Source organism: Phyllobates terribilis, unplaced genomic scaffold (genome assembly GCF_046119375.1).
Source record: "Phyllobates terribilis strain yellow unplaced genomic scaffold, ASM4611937v1 Scaffold_4__5_contigs__length_816908805, whole genome shotgun sequence".
NCBI lineage: Eukaryota > Metazoa > Chordata > Amphibia > Anura > Dendrobatidae > Phyllobates > Phyllobates terribilis.
Genome location: NW_027362764.1, coordinates 285,017,528 through 285,030,735, shown reverse-complemented (window position 1 = coordinate 285,030,735; position 13,208 = coordinate 285,017,528). Strand labels below are relative to the sequence as shown.

The window sequence follows — 13,208 nt, the reverse complement described above, 5'->3', positions numbered from 1 at the left end:
GTACTACATGGCTCTTCCAAGGGGAATTTAAACCATCTTGTTAAGCTACTGCAACCTCCACATCTCTTCCAAGGGGCATTAAAACCATCTTGTTAAGCTACTGCGACCTCCACCACTTTTCCCAGGGGCATTGATATTGTCTTTTTATTCCACTGCGACATCCACCATTCTTCAAAGGGGCATTAAAACCGCCTTGTTAAGCTACTGCGACCTCCACCTCTTTTCCAAGGGGCATTGATATTGTCTTTTTATTCCACTGCGACCTCCACGTCTCTTCCAAGGGGCATTAAAACCGTCTTGTTAAGCTACTGCAACCTCCACCATTCTTCCAAGGGGCATTAAAACCGTCTTGTTAAGCTACTGCGACCTCCACCACTATCCCCAGGAGCATTAAAACCGTCTTGATAAGCTACTGCAACCTCCACCATTCTTCCAATCGGCATTAAAACCATCTTGTTAAGCTACTGCAACCTCCACATCCCTTCCAAGGGGCATTAAAACCGTCTTGTTAAGCTACTGCAACCTCCACGTCTCTTCCAAGGGGCATTAAAACCGTCTTGTTAAGCTACTGCGACCTCCACCACTTTCCCCTGGGGCATTAAAACCGTCTTGTTAAGCTACTGCAACCTCCACGTCTCTTCCAATGGGCATTAAAACCGTCTTGTTAAGCTACTGCAACCTCCACATCTCTTCCAAGGGGCATTAAAACCGTCTTGTTAAGCTACTGCGACCTCCACCACTTTTCCCAAGGGCATTTATATTGTCTTTTTATTCCACTGCTACCTCCACGTCTCTTCCAAGGGGCATTAAAACCGTCATCTTAAGCTACTGCAACCTCCACGTCTCTTCCAAGGGGCATTAAAACCGTCTTGTTAAGCTACTGCGACATCCACGTCTCTTCCAAGGTGCATTAAAACCGTCTTGTTAAGCTACTGCGACCTCCACGTCTCTTCCAAGGGGCATTAAAACTGTCTTGTTAAGCTACTGCAACCCCCACCTCTCTTCCAAGGGGCATTAAAATCGTCTTGTTAAGCTACTGTGACCTCCACGTCTCTTCCACGGGGCATTAAAACCGTCTTGTTAAGCTACTGCGACCTCCACCACTTTCCCCAGGGGCATTAAAACCGTCTTGTTAAGCTACTGCCACCTCCACCATTCTTCCAAGGGGCATTAAAACCATCTTGTTAAGCTACTGCGACCTCCACCACTTTCCCCAGGAGCATTAAAACCGTCTTGTTAAGCTACTGCAACCTCCACCATTCTTCCAAGGGGCATTAAAACAGTCTTGTTAAGCTACTGTAACCTCCACGTCTCTTCCAAGGGGCATTAAAACCGTCTTGTTAAGCTACTGCGACCTCCACCACTTTCCCCTGGGGCATTAAAACTGTCTTGTTAAGCTACTGCCACCTCCACCATTCTTCCAAGGGGCATTAAAACCGTCTTGTTAAGCTACTGCAAACTCCACGTCTCTTCCAAGGGGCATTAAAACCGTCTTGTTAAGCTACTGCAACCTCCACGTCTCTTCCAAGGGCCATTAAAACCGTCTTGTTAAGCTACTGCGACCTCCACCACTTTTCCCAGAGGCATTGATATTGTCTTTGTATTAGGCATTGTACTCACTGCATGTCCTATAACTGTGTAGCTGAACCCCTCCTTTTGGTACAGAAACATATCCTACTAGACATGTGTGGTTGACTGGCCTGATATTGATGTGAATGGTCCCTGTTCCTCCTGCTCTTTCTCCTTTGCCACCACCTAATCCATCATTCATCACCTGGGATAACGGGAGTCATAGAACTGGGATAGTAGCAGGAAAACATCCAGCAATTCTCGGAGGAGGCAGGATATGCGCCAAAATGCTGACCACCTCAGGCCTAGCCGCTACTACATACATGCGCTTGCATTCCAAGAAAACAAAGCAGACACTAGCTTCTATCATCATCATCATGCTCCTCACCTTGCCACTCTCAACTCCCCTGATGGAGAAGCCAGGGCCCACCGGAGGAGTCTGGTTCTCTGGTGGGCTCGTCCAATGCTGCCCTAAAGCAGACCAGGCTAAGAAAAGTGTGGGGGAAGTTTCAAGGAGAAATTGGGGCGGCTGGGGACCGTTTATGGACACCCGGCCGCCCCCAGGCGGCTGGGGACCGTGTGTGGACACCCGGCCGTGGGGCGGCTGGGGACCGAGTATGGACACCCGGCCACCCCCTGGTGGCTGGGGATCGAGCGTGGACACCCGGCCGCCGGGCGGCTGGGGACTGAGTATGGATACCTCGCTGCCGATGCAGCCATGAGGTAGTGGCCAGCTTCGGCCTCCTCCAAACTAAAAGGCCCCATTTCAAGTGCAAGCAAGCTAGCAGTATGGTATTGCAGCCTGGGGGTGGGTGGCAGGCTGCATACTTGCGCTTGCATTCCAAGAAAACAAAGCAGATGCTAACTTCTATCATCATCATCATGCTCCTCACCTTGGCACTCTCAACTCCCCTGATGGAGAAGCCAGGGCCCACCGGAGGAGTCTGGTTCTCTGGTGGGCTCGTCCAATGCTGCCCTAAAGCAGGCCAGGCTAAGAAAAGTGTGGGGGAAGTTTCAAGGAGAAATAGGGGTGGCTGGGGACCGTTTATGGACACCCGGCAGCCTCCAGGTGGCTGGGGACCGTGTGTGGACACCCGGCCGTGGGGCGGCTGGGGACCGAGTATGGACACCCGGCCACCCCCTGGTGGCTGGGGACCGAGCGTGGACACCCGGCCGCCGGGCGGCTGGGGACTGAGTATGGATACCTCGCTGCCGAAGCAGCCATGAGGTAGTGGCCAGCTTCGGCCTCCTCCAAACTAAAAGGCCCCATTTCAAGTGCAAGCAAGCTAGCAGTATGGTATTGCAGCCTGGGGGTGGGTGGCAGGCTGCATACTTGCGCTTGCATTGCAAGGAATGGGGGAGCTACAATTGAACACTGCCCTGGGACAAGGACTTGCACGGGGATAGTTGCAAGTCTGCATCTTCTGATGCGGAAAGGATCACTTCTGATGGGCACACTTTTAGGCAGTGACCTGGGTGTCAGAGATGCTTCCAGGGGTCTTCCCCATGCTGTTCCCATGTCTTTTCAGCACTGTATGCATGTGTCACACAGCACATGGCCAGATAAGATTGTAAAATGTTAAAATGACATTTCCCGGTGAATGCATTTGTCACGGTTGAAAGCAATACAAAAGTGCAAAAACGCATAAAAAATGCTACTTGTGAACATAGCCCAAGTGTGGAGGAGTACTTTTGTTTTTGGTTATTTATTTTACCTTATACACAAGTCTTTACTCTGGAAAGGAAGTTCCTTAATATATTTCACAGGAAAACCGTTTGTTTCGTTTTTGAACGTTTTATTGTGAGCCCATTAAAGTGGCTTAATACCTCTGACCACATTGTTGACAGCAGTGACCTGGGGGTCAGAAATGCTTCCTGGGGCGATCCCCATGCTGTCCCCATGTCGTTTGAGCACTGTCACTATCGTTTTGGGCACTTTTTAGGCTTTCTACAGACTGCCGGGGGTGCCGCCGCAAAAATGCTCGGGTCTCCCATAGACTAACATTGGGCTCGTTGCTCGGGTCGAGCACCCGAGTATCACGGTGAGATCGGCCCGATCTTCGAGCATCCGAGCATTTTAGTGCTCGCTCAACACTAATATTTATGCTTTTTTTTTATAACACTGGCTAAACTCAGATCAATCTTTGCTGTCCAAGAATAGAATAAAGGGTAAGGGTGCTTTCACATTGAGATCAGGCACCCATTCGGTGGGTGCTTATGTCCGAACCCCCAGCAAAACGGGATTCGGACGTATACTGCAATGGGGCCATAGACTATATCGGTGCTGGCAGAGTGAACGTGCGCTCTGCCGTGCATCATTTTCTAGTGTATACGACTACTGGAGGCGAGCATTCAGACGTAGTAGAATGCCAGCACTACTATAGTCTATTGCCTCATTGGAGCAAACGTCCGAATCCCATTTTGTATGGGGGTTCAGATGTATGCCCCGACGGGGCCACTGAGCGTGTAACTAAACACAATGTGAAAGCACCCTTCGATTTTTTTTCCAGAAACAGACCCACTCTTGATAATAGGCTGTGTTGACATTGTAGCTTAAGTGGACAGTTGAGCTACAATATCAGAAACATCATAAAGGACAAGTGCAGCATTGTTCTTGGGGAAAAAAACAGATCCATTGTTTATCGTTCTCAACAATGCATTTAAGCCTCTCTTGCCAAGGCATGCACAGTTTGAAGAATATGATGATCAGCTTTTGTTACAAAATTCTAGGAACATTTTAGACATTCCAATTTTCAAAAAATCTTAATATGGTATTGTAATCGGGTTTTTCCATCTACTGACAGCTTTAGATGTAATGTAAATATGTTATGCACTTGAAAAAGTGGATAAATGGAAAAAACAAATGGGTTACACTCCGCTGCCGTCCAAGGAAAAATGACCGCCATGGATGCGTGAATTTATCAGACCAAAACCAATCTGGGTCCCGGGAGAGGCGTCGGGACGGTCCTCTGCGGCCTCCCCCTGCCGCACTCTCCCCAAAAGACGAATAAACCGCCTTAAATTGGATTTGGCATCTCTCATCTTTCCATCGACAACCACATTTGTTTTTTCCATTTTTTCACTTATCCTATCATGGGTCTGCGGCAGCCTTAAGCTCTATAAGTGGTTGTGTGCCCACAACCCAAGCAGGTCAGTGCAATCGTGCATATCCTATAACACTGTTACCCAGATAAGACCCTATTTGCGCTTTGTCTCCTTTCCAGTTTTTCTTCTTGTGAACCTGAAAAACACATATCTATTTTTTTAGATTAAGCTTTTTTATATTGAACTTTTTTTGTTTGCAGGCCACCAGAGATGGAGAACACTAAACATGCAGGTAAGATAAAAAGAAGGCAAAGGTTGATAATGTGCAAACATAAGTCTATATCAATCTACAGAAGTATCAATAATATCTGATCTTGGAAACTGTAGAAGTTATACTGAGTAAATATTATAGACACTTGTGTAAATGGAAATATGCTGAATAACTAAGTCCTAGCCACCTGTTATTGGGTATTACTGTATTTGCTGGAACCCATGGAAACCAATCAGATAATACTGAAGATAAATTGAGTACAAGTCAGTCTAATTTTTGCTAAGAAGAAACAGAAAGCAAACAGACTGGTTACACTGATGTATCCATAATTGAGGCAATAAGAGTAGTGATGAGCGAGCATGCAGGGGTGTTTTCCGAGTATCTTCAGTGTGCTCGGGTGTTATGTTTCAGTCACTCCATGCACATGATTTCCGACTATTTGACAGCTTTAATACATGTGAGGAATGCCTGTTTCTTAGGCATTCCTCACATGTATTAAAGCCGTCAGTCGCAAATCATGAGCGCGAAGTGACTGAAACATAACACCTGAGCATGCTGTAGATACTCAGCGAGCACCTGAGCATACTCGCCAAAAGGGTTAACAGAACATACTCGCTCATCACTAAATAAGAGCAGTGAGCATAGTCTTTTACAGATGAATGAATCGATCTGCTAAGAATCGACTTTGGGTCCAATATTCTGAAATTTGCAGGTCCATGCAAATTCAAACAATTTATAACTTTATTTGCAAGGATCGAAAAATAAAATGCCCGGCACCATTTCGCACACTGCTGAAAATTGCATTAGCAAGAAAGGCTCATGATATCAGGCATGGCCATCCCCACAATGCCCTGCAGCTATCATGTCACATGGTCTAGCACAACCATTCAGAAGGAACTATCTCATGGACTATAAAAGAGAACCAGGAAAGCAGCAGCCATTTAGGATTTTATAGCCAAAGGATAGGAGGTCTTAGCACATAGCTCATCATTACACAAGGCGCTAAAAAGGCCTCACTCTGATTGTGGTGTACTACTGCAGCATGAAGAACATTGAAAATAGGAGTGGTTATCTCAGTCTGCGATAGGAAGGTGCTGTACCTGCATAGTCATTGTGACTGTAACTTGATATATCTGTGATGTAGTTCAGTAGTACATGCAGTACAGTAATCCCTTATTTTTTATTTTTGATGCACTGTTTACAAGGAGGGCAGTCTAATACCACTCTGTCCTAATTTTGTCTTTGCAACTTTATTCACCACAAATTGATTTTTTTAGGGGAAAATTTGGTGCTGCTGGCGAATTCTAATTCCAAAAGAATTGCTGATCTCTATAGTCTATACTTCTCCAGTGCTATGACCTTGGCATGATCACCAGTTTTTTTTTTTCTCTGCTGCATATAATTCTTGCTCAAATATTGCAGTTGTGATCATTTTAGTAATTTTTTTCAGTCAAAAATTGACAGAATTTGACTGAATTGTTCATGCTCATCTCATACTTTTGTTGGCTTTATCTGATTTGCACTGGAGCATTTTCCATAACTAGGCGAACACCTATGACACTTTCTTTTTAGTTATTGAGGTTATCCTTTATTGTTCTGCTTTCCATCTCATGTACTTGCACTTGTGTTGGCCCCCCAGTTGACCACTCTACTAACAGACTGAAGATACCTGCAGACAATGTACTTGATAACTATAACACGCCTATTGATTTGAGAAATTGCAATAAATTAAAAAATGATCATAATGAAATTCCCTAATATGTGACTCTGACCTATAGAATCCACAGTCTTAATGTAGACAACAGCAACAATTGCTTTGACAGAAGCATCTGTGAATATATAGAGATGGAGCATGTATACTGCAAAAACACTTTACAATGAAAACGTAATGCTGAAGACTTGACAGCAGTTATCATTGTACCCATCCTTTAATGATAAGATTATTTTTACATTATTCTGTTCTTGTAACTATTGCAAAACCAACACATGAGCTACAGAAAACAACAATTAATTGTGACTACTCCAAGGCCAGAGTGAAAATTGCAGTAATTAAAAACATGCAGTATCTGATATTAATATAAAAAGTAAAGGGAAACACCAAAAACTATTTACAAATACGTATAAAACAATAATAAAAAGAATGTAAACTTAATAATATGCAATTTTACTGTTTTGGTGTTAACATTGACCCATATTTGCTCTGCACTATAACTAAAAATAAAATGTTTATAAAAATGTTATGACTTTAAACGGAACCTGTCAGCGGATACTTACGGCTCAATCTGTGGGCAGCATGTATCAGGCACTGGCTGTATTTTTCAGAGAAAATCATACTTTAAAAACCGCCGGCTTCTGCCCACCAGCTGCTCTGCAGTGACAGGTCCCGGGATATATGCGCATGTAGGCAGCGGGTGGGGCGAAGCCACTGGGATCTGCCTGTTAGACTAGTCTACAGCATGGAGGCAAATAAATTCTACAGTATGATCTTGGTCCTTGGCAGCGTTTCACAGACACTTGGCTGAGATAATACAGGCAATGTATGATACATGCTGCCCACGGATTGAGCCGTAAGTATCAGCTGACAGTTTCCATCTAAATTAAAGGGCTAGTCCCATCTCCAAGAGCCTATCCCAATATGTAGTAGGTGTAATATTAATATTAGCAAATAAAACCAATTAGAAATGTAGTATAGTTTTTCTGATTCGCTATGCCGCTTACCCCATGTAGGGCATTGCAGGACCTTAGGTATCCATGGTTATGACCACTCATATATTGACAGTTAGTTAGTTGTTAGTGGTCACAACCATGAACATCTAAGCTACACCTACTACATATTGGGATAGGATCTAGGAGATGGGAATAACCCTTTAAAGAAGTTGTCCACTACTATTTACTACTATTTAAAATGCCCCCAATGTATTTAACCTGTGGAGAGAAGATTTTTTCTAATTTCCCTGGGTTATGTTTATTGCCTGTGAGCGGCGCTATCGCTGTCCACTTACAGGCATCACGTGACCCCCGGCTGCAGCCGGCTCTTGCTTCCACTGATGTCACGTCAAGTGGGGTTTCCCCGTGCGTCACAGCCCAGTATCCACCTCTCCCGCATTCATTGGGAAAGCGCACGGTGAATGCTGAGCTGTGACGCGTGGGGAAATCCCGCCCACAGTCCATCACTCACCGGGGAGTGCAGCTCTGAGTCACGCCCCCTGCAGCCGGAACTTGACGCGACATCGGCGAATGTCAGACCGGCTGCATGTCTGTGAGCGGCCAAGGATAGCGCAGCTCACAGGCAAGAAGGACAGCACAAGGTATTTACAAATAAACTTATTACACCATGGGGGCATTATCCATAATAGTGGACAACCCCTTTAAGTAAAAAAAAATCAAGGCTATAAAAAAATCTAATGTAATTTTAAACCTAGCCAAAATAGCACATTTTATGACGGCAAATGTAATTTATTGATAGATGTACAGTACTGTACACATTCTAATCTCATCTTCTGTAATTTAGTTACAGGCATGTAGACAAGAGATCCTTTGTGTACAATAATGCAGTCATAGGTAGTGCAGGAAATGAAAGAAATTCAGTCATAATTAAAATTCAGAATAGCATAGTCATAACACTCCAAATTCATATAATAAAGTCTGCAAACGCAACATTTCCTCGGCTCAGTATTGTTATAATATACTGTAGTGTTGTTCTTTTTGTTATTAATTTTTTTAGTATAATTACTTTCTTGGTATTCATATTATTAATAATAAAGAATGTTCCATTAATTTGCTTCTGCTGACACTAGTTTTATGGCTCTTGTATGTAACGGAACCATCACAGCTATGCTGCATCTGTTTTCAATCCCTGGAAAATACTAATAATTTTGTTGTACGTCGATGTTTTATTAGGTTTACAATGGTTTTTCAAAGCAAGAGTAGGGCTGCACAGTCAGATTGTGCTATTTATGCCATTAAAGGGAATTTGTCACCAGGATTTTTGCCACCTAATCGGAGACCCTAATTCCAGCGATGTGTCACTTACTAGGCTGCTCTTTGCAGTAGTTTTAATAAAATAATTGCTTTATCAGGTGATTATCCCTAAAGGTCTAGTAAACCTGCTGCTTTGCAGTCCTCCATATTCATGAGCTCTGTATAACCCTGCCCCCACCATCTTTTTGCCTATGCACAATGTACATAGAAAATTGTCACTCAGTAGTGTGGGTGGGGTTATATAGAGCTCAACATTCAGAAAACTGCTAGATCTGCAGTATATAAAATAGGATTCCATCAAAAATCACTGAAATCAGGGCTTCTGCCTCTATATCATGCTGCTCTCAGGTGGGGTGGCACAAACCAGGTGACAGATTCCCTTTAAACATACTGGAACAGCACTAAAATGATCAAAAGGTAAAAAAGAAGCATACAGTCTTCTAAAACATTGTTTATTTTTATATCCATTTCAGACCTTAACATACCGAACAACGGCAACGTTAAATCATCTGAACCTGTAGAAGGTACGGTGGAATAAATGGCATACTGCTAATTGTAAACCTTACTGATTGTAAATCATCTTCCATCCCTTGGTTGAACTTGATGAACATATGTCTTTTTTCAGCTCAACTATGTAACTATAAAACTGATGTAAAATGTTCTACAGTCCATCAACACTTGACTTATTTCATCCTTCCCACAATTCCTTTTTGATCAGTCTGATATTCATTAGATGTGCATGGACAGGACCTATAATAGTTAAAGAAGTACTTCTGCCAAAACTTATACTTATATTCCCTATGTTACTCCCTGTTGTGTTATACTTATCAATTGACATCTTCCACAGCCTCCAGTGCCACTCCAATCCTTTTCTGGACCACATGACTTCAGTTCCAACTCGCCAGATCACACTGGGGTTTATTTTTGAACCAAAAGTCACTTTTGCAATGTAAGCCCATGGAGCATAAGGTCACTTTTAAGGCAGAGACAGACTGCCATATAACTCGTGCCATGATCGCATGGCACTGAATGGACTGGCCGGCACCTCTCCTGACCTGAACATGATAGCATTATGGATTTCTATGCAGCTGTCAAGCTCAGGTCAGGAGAGGTGTCCACCAGTATGAGGTTTGCCATGCGATCATCGCACAAGAAATACGGCAGTCTGTCTCTGTCCTTTCAATGTAAGTCTTTGGAGCCTTGTTCTGAAGCTCCATAGAATTACATTGCAAAAAGCTATTTCCGATTCACACATAGACCCCAGTGTGATCCAGTGACTCGGAATTGAAGTCACCTGAGTCAGGAGAGGAACAGAGAGTCTCTGGAAGGCATGGAACATGGCGATCGGTAAGTATTTTAACACAAATACCCTCACCACACATGTATTTAGAAAGATTTAGTGAGTAAAAATTATTTCAGTAGTGATTATTCCATTAGTGATGCCTTTTGGCCACAACGGTAGGAAGACCTACTTTGCTTGCTTTTACTTATCACTAAGGCCAAATTCACATGATCATATGATGGATTGGCAATATCATGCCCGAAAAAATGTTAATGTGTACACGCTCACTAAGCAGTTCTGTGTGCCTGTCCCCATCCCTCATGTCTGTCATTTAGTACAATTCAAGTCTTACAGTCTCATCCGTGGAATGGAGTTCAATGGTGATTGCTGCTTTTTTTTACACAGAGACAATAGGCCCAATTCATCATTTGTGGTTTTATTGAATTCACTATTCTTTTTTTGTCTTTTGGTATTCGTTGTATACCACAAGACAAACTCTTCAAAATGGCGCTCGTAGTTCATTAATTTTATGCAAAATAAAAAGTGTTTTTTATTTTTGTCTGTAAACCTTTTTGCGAATTTTCAGCGCAAAAAGTTGCACGTTCCACTGAAATGTTGTCAAATTTGTGCAAAAATTTCAGGCACACAAAAAACACTCTGTGGAGGATTAGAGTACAATTATGACAAAAAATTGCGACTTTTTGAAAAGTTGCAATTGGTAATTCAGCTAAAACATGTGAAAATCCCAAGCCATGCCCACAGACTTTACTAAAGGAGCAAATCTAAAGGATGATTAATGGCACAAATAAAAAACAGATGAGAAGCATAAAAAACTACAAAAAAAAGATGTAAATGCAATAATAATCGGGCCCATAGTCTGGATAAACGTTCATTTGAATTGTGCCATGGACTAGTGTGGGTCTCTTTGTTATCTGTGTGCAATCTGTTGTGGGTCAGGACAGCACATAACAGACCACCTGGATAAGGCCTTCATCTAAAAAGCATGAGGGCCACATTATTTCATCATGCCACAAGCACATTAAATGTTATCACAGTAGAAATAAACATATAAAATATAACACGAAATAACACAAAAAAAGAGACAGAGTAGAAAACAAAATTGTAAGTGAATATGTGCAATTTATCTATTCCAATATTTTATGTGTACACCCTATCTTGATTAATATCTCTTTATTTTATGGATATTATTACACAGGTTCCATATGCAAAATGGAGATGATTAAGTTATCTGTGAAAGACTATATGAGGTAAGGTATATTACAGCTAACTAACTTCATATATGCAATATATCATATATACAATGGGGAAAAGAAGTATTTGATACACTGCCAATTTTGCAAGTTTTCTCACCTACAAAGAATGGAGAGGTCTGTAATTTTTATCGTAGGTACACTTCAACTGTGAGAAACAGAAACTAAAAATAAAAACCAGAAAATCACATTGTATGATTTTTACATAATTAATTTGCATTTTATTGAATGAAATATGTATTTGATGCAATAGAAAAATAGAATTTAATATTTGACACAGAAACCTTTGTTTGCAATCACAGAGGTCAGACGTTTCCTGTAGTTCTTGACCAAGTTTGCACACACTGCAGCAGGGATTTTGTCCCTCTCCTCCATACAGATCTTCTCCAGATCTTTCAGATTTCGGGGCTGTTACTTGGCAACATTGAGTTTCAGCTCTCTCCAAAGATTTTCTATTGGGTTCAGGTCTGGAGACTGGCTAGGCCACTCCAAGACCTTGAAATGCTTCTTACGGAGCCACTCCTTAGTTGCCGCCCTGACTGTGTGTTGCCCTGGCTGTATATCTATATCTATATATAAATATATCTTTATATATAGATATATATATATATATATATATATTTATACAGTACAGACCAAAAGTTTGGACACACCTTCTCATTTAAAGATTTTTCTGTATTTTCATGACTATGAAAATTGTACATTCACACTGAAGGCATCAGAACTATGAACTAACACATGTGGAATTATATACTTAACAAAAAAGTGTGAAACAACTGAAAATATGTCTTATATTCTAGGTTCTTCAAAGTAGCCACCTTTTGCTTTGATGACTGCTTTGCACACTCTTGGCATTCTCTTGATGAGCTTCAAGAGGTAGTCACCGGAAATGGTTTTCACTTCACAGGTGTGCCCTGTCAGGTTTAATAAGTGGGATTTCTTGCCTTATAAATGGGGTTGGGACCATCAGTTGTGTTGTGCAGAAGTCTGGTGGATACACAGCTGATAGTCCTACTGAATAGACTGTTAGAATTTGTATTATGGCAAGAAAAAGCAGCTAAGTAAAGAAAAACGAGTGGCCATCATTACTTTAAGAAATGAAGGTCAGTCAGTCCGAAAAATTGGGCAAACTTTGAAAGTGTCCCCAAGTGCAGTTGCAAAAACCATCAAGCGCTACAAAGAAACTGGCTCACATGAGGACCGCCCCAGGAAAGGAAGACCAAGAGTCACCTCTGCTTCTGAGGATAAGTTTATCCAAGTCACCAGCCTCAGAAATCGCAGGTTAACAGCAGCTCAGATTAGAGACCAGGTCAATGCCACACAGAGTTCTAGCAGCAGACACATCTCTTCAACAACTGTTAAGAGGAGACTTTGTGCAGCAGGCCTTCATGGTAAAATAGCTGCTAGGAAACCACTGCTAAGGACAGGCAACAAGCAGAAGAGACTTGTTTGGGCTAAAGAACACAAGGAATGGACATTAGACCAGTGGAAATCTGTGCTTTGGTCTGATGAGTCCAAATTTGAGATCTTTGGTTCCAACCACCATGTCTTTGTGCGACGCAGAAAAGGTGAACGGATGGACTCTAAATGCCTGGTTCCGACCGTGAAGCATGGAGGAGGAGGTGTGATGGTATGGGGCTGCTTTGCTGGTGAGACTGTTGGGGATTTATTCAAAATTGAAGGCATACTGAACCAGCATGGCTACCACAGCATCTGGCAGCGGCATGGTATTCCATCCGGTTTGCGTTTAGTTGGACCATCATTTATTTTTCAACAGGACAATGACCCC

The 13,208-nt window shown here is 42.5% G+C and overlaps 1 protein-coding gene across 2 annotated transcripts in view; it reads left to right on the top strand.

The window, feature by feature from the left end:
• Positions 1–13,208, top strand: part of ITPRID1 (ITPR interacting domain containing 1) — a 241,436-nt gene that overhangs the window by 130,990 nt on the left and 97,238 nt on the right. For both annotated transcript variants that reach the window (XM_073678292.1, XM_073678293.1), the window contains exons 3-5: positions 4,875–4,906; positions 9,340–9,390; positions 11,365–11,416. In XM_073678292.1, coding sequence (XP_073534393.1) covers positions 4,875–4,906; positions 9,340–9,390; positions 11,365–11,416 — 135 coding nt within the window. The remainder of the gene's footprint in view (positions 1–4,874; positions 4,907–9,339; positions 9,391–11,364; positions 11,417–13,208) is intronic.